The 6,000-nt window shown below is 36.8% G+C and overlaps 1 protein-coding gene across 1 annotated transcript in view; it reads right to left on the reverse strand.

Annotated features, from left to right (window-relative positions):
* The window catches only part of LOC127428312 (semaphorin-3F-like), a 161,528-nt gene extending 155,868 nt beyond the window's left edge, over positions 1-5,660 (reverse strand). Inside the window, exons 1-2 of the mRNA XM_051676611.1 lie at positions 5,076-5,660; positions 2,292-2,445 (exon numbers count right to left, since the gene is read on the reverse strand). Of these exons, the coding sequence (XP_051532571.1) occupies positions 2,292-2,403 (112 nt within the window). The 5' untranslated portion in view covers positions 2,404-2,445; positions 5,076-5,660. The remainder of the gene's footprint in view (positions 1-2,291; positions 2,446-5,075) is intronic.
* Positions 5,661-6,000: the final 340 nt, after the last annotated feature.

Consider the following 6,000-nt stretch of genomic DNA (forward strand, 5'->3'; position numbering starts at 1 on the left):
CACTCAAATTATTATGCAGATCATTTATAATAAGAAATACTACATTAGAAAAGTACAAAAGAGAAGGATTTTCACAAGTGAACTCAGACTTTGAACACCACTATATGTATTTAGACATCACGTAGTTTGCAAGTCAAACACTGCAAGCAATGCACAGGGTGTACAGAATCCAGACACATTGGGCGGGGTTCTAGCACAGCACAGCATCAAGAAACTGAGGTGATTCCTAAGACACCAATATTTGAAATCCTTCAAAAATGACTGGATCTACAAACATGCTCAGTGGAGTGTTAAATCCGTCTTGATTAAAACGGAAAAAGCCCTGAATAACGGCCTTCGTAATTAAGTCCACAAGTGCATTTTGGTCTGGGAAATGGAGAGCTTGTCAAACAGGGGAATTGCCTGGTCCCTGCTCTCAAACAGCTAATCGTAGCCCTGATCTCCAGCAGTGTAGACTTGGGGAATGCCGACATGCATGGCTGATCTATACAATTTAACTCTACAAGATGTTCTTAAAGCACCAAACGCAACCTGGTTTATCAAACACTTTTAAAAATAAAGGTTCTGTAATGGTCTTTGAAGCGCCCAAGGTTCAACAAGAACCCATTTCCTATGAATAACCATTTGTCACTGTATAGGGGCCTTGAGTTCACAATATGATTCTTGAAAAAAAAATAAAATAAAATAAAAAAAAAAAAAGTTATTGATGTTCCATTAAAGTTTCTTCAGATCAGATTGGTTCTAGGTATCATCTGTTAAAAGAGGAACAGTAAAAGCCACACGGAGTTCTTTGAAACATACAGTACATTAAGGCTGCACAAATAATCGAAAAAATAGTCAAGATTACAATTACAGATGTTGCAATTGTATAATCATGAAAAGAATCAATTACAGAAAAAATTCCGTCAACATATTTTTTGGGCCGTTGTGTGCATGAATGCAAAGGCAAATCAGAGGTGTTTAAATTAGTCTAAAGGCATATCAATAATGCTGCTCACTATCTAAATTATACAGTGTATAATTTATTCAAAATGTGAATAACACTTCGTTTTTCATGCAATTAAATAACAATACAATTCAGGAACACAGTTCTCGGCTTGTTTTAATGCATAAATAATATGGCATGCAGCTGCCCCAAATAAAAAAGTAAATTCTATTAATCGAAACTAATAATCAAAATTACAATATCAAAGAAAATAATCTGCGATTATGATTTGTCATAATCGTGCAGCCCTACAGTACATGATGGCAAAGGTTTTCTACTTGATGCACAGTAGCAAGTGTGAGAATGCTCATTTAGGGTGAATTCAGGAAAATTGGTCAACTTTTAGACAATTGTCATCCCAGTATCAAAAATGTGGTCCAATTTACCTGAATTCACCCTACAACAGTTTTATTAACTATAAGTTAGTATTAAGAAACTAGCATTTCAGACACATTGTGTTGAGCTACTTTGTTTATTTTTGCATAGCCAAGGGAAAAATGTCCAAAACAAGACCAAGCGCTTAAATTCTAAGTAGAGCACACAGAAATGCGGAGTTATCCAAACATTGAAACATTTCAGCATTGCTATAAGAAAAATGAGCACTCATGGAACATGCCACTTGTCCAATGAAATAAGTTGACCAGAAGTAGCTGTTTGATAAAGGTTCTCGCATGGCTGTAAAGCCCTTTTTGGAACTTTAGGTTTTAAGAGTAAAGGGTGAATTCTGAATAATTAACTGGGGGAACTTTTGTCAAGTTCACACCCTGTGCAGAAACAGTAGACTCATCTACTGTACAATCGTTTCATCACTGAAATCTCCTGTTTTGTGTCTGCTCTCGATTATTGTAGAAAAACATACTACCGAAATAATTGAGACGGCATGTTCGGCTTTCTGTAAATTTTAATCTTACCCAAGTTGAAGTTTCGGAATGATTGTTATTTCAACTCCTAGTTTGTGTTTTTAATTACTCTGACACAGAATGAAAGTGGACACAGCTGGTTGAGAAAATCCAAGATGTTTGATGGGAAACCAGTTAGAAACGCACGGACGGCTTCCACTCATTTGGTTTGTGGTTAGACGTGAGAATCTGTCTATGCTGCAAATTTTCGACGAGTTGTCACCCACGCTCTGCCATTTATCAGCTCATCAAATTCAGTCATGAAAACCAGAAGGTAGTTCAAGAGAAAATTATATTCCAGAATGTTCACACGGTTCCACCAAACCGCAGGCCACACAAATGGAACAGCAATTCCTGAATGAAAACCAGAAGCAGGTCAAAAAAGCCAAAGAGATATGCTCTCCTACCTTTAAAGGACAAGAAGACACGGGGTGCATTTTGGGGTTCGCTGTCCGAACCTAATGTCACAACAGATAGGGCCAGTAGAATCTGGACAGCACAAAGACTGTCCAACAGCATGATGCATCCGTTGAAGTCCAAAAGACACAACTGCAGAGGTTGCTGAAAAAGAAAACAGACAATGCATGGTACAAACAGATGGCACAAATACAATAAAAAAAATATGTGTATCTTGTGGTTACTGACTGCACGTTTGCCTAGTATCAAAACAACTGCCAATGTCATATGGGTGACAAGGCTTTGCATATGTATTCCAGAGACTTAGATTCTTCAGAAAATCTCCCCATTTACTCTCCATTTCATATAATCTACAAATATTTTTAACAAATTCAGTTAAAATTTCAGTCAGTTCCTCATACAAAACTTTTTTCTTTTCTATACATTTTTGGAGCTTGACAGCCACAGTTCCCATTATGAAACAGAGCATTGTGGACATTCTGCAAAATATCTCCTTTTGTGTTACACAGAATAAATAGAGTCATAGGGGTTGACATTTAAAAAAAAATTTAGACACTTCCATATGTTCTACCTCTTGGGGTTCCTGGTTCAATAAAAGAATCTAAGGAGGCCCTGTGCAGTAAACACTTCACCCAAAAAATAGGGTTTTGGTTACATTTGTTTGAAACATACAGCAAAGGGATATTCCCTATGGGAAGACATTGACAAACCCCATCCTGCCATATACTCCATCTCTTTCAGATGGAAAGGTAAAAGGCTGCCACTCATAGAAGGACTGCACACATGTATGATGGTAACATGACATGTAGCCTTAAAGCCCTAATTCTGTTGTCAAATATTTCAATTAATGTTCACATTTCCAAAGCACTGTTAAAATAATAATAATAATAATAAACTTTTTGTTTGAAGGAAAAAAAACGAAAAAAAAAACTGCCTGGCCATGGAGCATTTATGAGTGGAAGCAGCTGTTTAAACCTCAACTATTTGCAGGCAATTTGTTAACTGTCCTGCTGTTTATCTAAATTCTCTGCCTCTTTACCTCACACAAGCCAGTGAAATTAAACAACAATCATATGAACACAAGAGCAGTGAGACATATGCAAACAGTCTCACACACTAACACTTACTTTTAGAGACTGGTTGTACTTTATACAAATCTATACATTAACCATAAATTGTACTGCTTTAAATAAAAATTTTAAGTTAAGCCACTTTGCTTGACAGATGCTGTTGTGGTCCAGTAGAGGAGCAGCAAGGTGAAATATTAGGATAGAGAGAAGCATAAAGGTTGTTGCATTTAAATTATATTCTTTTAGCTTTGTGGTTTATTCATTTGTTTTTACAAAATACAGCTGCCAAGGGATGACAGTTTCTTAGAAGGAACAGACTTGCAAAATATATTTGCACAAAATTCTTAACTTTAATAAACAGACTATCACCTTTTGCATTTTAACCTATAATAATCTATTAATTATGAATCAACCACATTAATCAATTCTAATGTAACGCATTCATTAAACCCCATTTAAATACAGTATATTATTACATTACATTTATACAGAAGCTGTTTATATACCATTACAGGTTTCTTTTTTTTTTTTTTTTTTTTTTTTTTTTTTTTTTGTTGAAACAAAGTTAAGGGAACATTAAGGGTATATGCAAATAATCAGCATTAATGCCAATAAGATGAATTAACTTTATTTATTGTTTTCCTTAAGTAGCCTACTGGCATTAAGCTTTAGCATATACTATCTTGTGTCTTTTGTACATGCCAATCTGGGCAAATACAGAGACTTAAAACTCAAAGTCCTGCTTGGCTTGTAAACTCAGCAGAACATGTTGCAAGTTGCCAACATTCATAAGGTCTGGTGACTGATCAACAGGTTGAATGATCTCACTTATTTTTATGCTGCTTCTTTTTATTCTAATCTTGTTTTCTGCTCTCTTATGCATTTTATCAACAATATCGCAATATCAACATATACACCATATCTACATTTATTGCCATTGTTTAATCTTAAATGTGTGATATTTTGTGCTACAGTTAGTGTTTGCCATGCTTGTTCTTATATATTGTCTACCTGCCACCCGTAAGAGATACAGGTGCATCTCAATAAATTAGAATGTCGTGGAAAAGTTCATTTATTTCAGTAATTCAACTCAAATTGTGAAACTCGTGTATTAAATAAATTCAATGCACACAGACTGAAGTAGTTTAAGTCTTTGGTTCTTTTAATTGTGATGATTTTGGCTCACATTTAACAAAAACCCACCAATTCACTATCTCAAAAAATTAGAATATGGTGACATGCCAATCAGCTAATCAACTCAAAACACCTGCAAAGGTTTCCTGAGCCTTCAAAATGGTCTCTCAGTTTGGTTCACTAGGCTACACAATCATGGGGAAGACTGCTGATCTGACAGTTGTCCAGAAGACAATCATTGACACCCTTCACAAGGAGGGTAAGCCACAAACATTAATTGCCAATTGGCTGTTCACAGAGTGCTGTATCCAAGCATGTTAACAGAAAGTTGAGTGGAAGGAAAAAGTGTGGAAGAAAAAGATGCACAACCAACCGAGAGAACCGCAGCCTTTCGATTGTCAAGCAAAATCGATTCAAGAATGTGGGTGAACTTCACAAGGAATGTACTGAGGCTGGGGTCAAGGCATCAAGAGCCACCACACACAGACATGTCAAGGAATTTGGCTACAGTTGTCGTATTCCTCTTGTTAAGCCACTCCTGAACCACAGACAATGTCAGAGGCGTCTTACCTGGGCTAAGGAGAAGAAGAACTGGACTGTTGCCCAGTGGTCCAAAGTCCTCTTTTCAGATGAGAGCAAGTTTTGTATTTCATTTGGAAACCAAGGTCCTAGAGTCTGGAGGAAGGGTGGAGAAGCTCATAGCCCAAGTTGCTTGAAGTCCAGTGTTAAGTTTCCACAGTCTGTGATGATTTGGGGTGCAATGTCATCTGCTGGTGTTGGTCCATTGTGTTTTTTGAAAACCAAAGTCACTGCACCCGTTTACCAAGAAATTTTGGAGCACTTCAGGCTTCCTTCTGCTGAAAGATGCTGATTTCATTTTCCAGCAGGATTTGGCACCTGCCCACACTGCCAAAAGCACCAAAAGTTGGTTAAATGACCATGGTGTTGGTGTGCTTGACTGGCCAGCAAACTCACCAGACCTGAACCCCATAGAGAATCTATGGGGTATTGTCAAGAGGAAAATGAGAAACAAGAGACCAAAAAATGCAGATGAGCTGAAGGCCACTGTCAAAGAAACCTGGGCTTCCATACCACCTCAGCAGTGCCACAAACTGATCACCTCCATGCCACGCCGAATTGAGGCAGTAATTAAAGCAAAAGGAGCCCCTACCAAGTATTGAGTACATATACAATAAATGAACATACTTTCCAGAAGGCCAACAATTCACTAAAAATGTTTTTTTTATTGGTCTTATGATGTATTCTAATTTGTTGAGATAGTGAATTGGTGGGTTTTTGTTAAATGTGAGCCAAAATCATCACAATTAAAAGAACCAAAGACTTAAACTACTTCAGTCTGTGTGCATTGAATTTATTTAATACACGAGTTTCACAATTTGAGTTGAATTACTGAAATAAATGAACTTTTCCACGACATTCTAATTTATTGAGATGCACCTGTACATAAACTACTCTGACTACAGAAGATCTCAAA

This window comes from Myxocyprinus asiaticus, chromosome 37 (genome assembly GCF_019703515.2).
Source record: "Myxocyprinus asiaticus isolate MX2 ecotype Aquarium Trade chromosome 37, UBuf_Myxa_2, whole genome shotgun sequence".
Taxonomy (NCBI): domain Eukaryota; kingdom Metazoa; phylum Chordata; class Actinopteri; order Cypriniformes; family Catostomidae; genus Myxocyprinus; species Myxocyprinus asiaticus.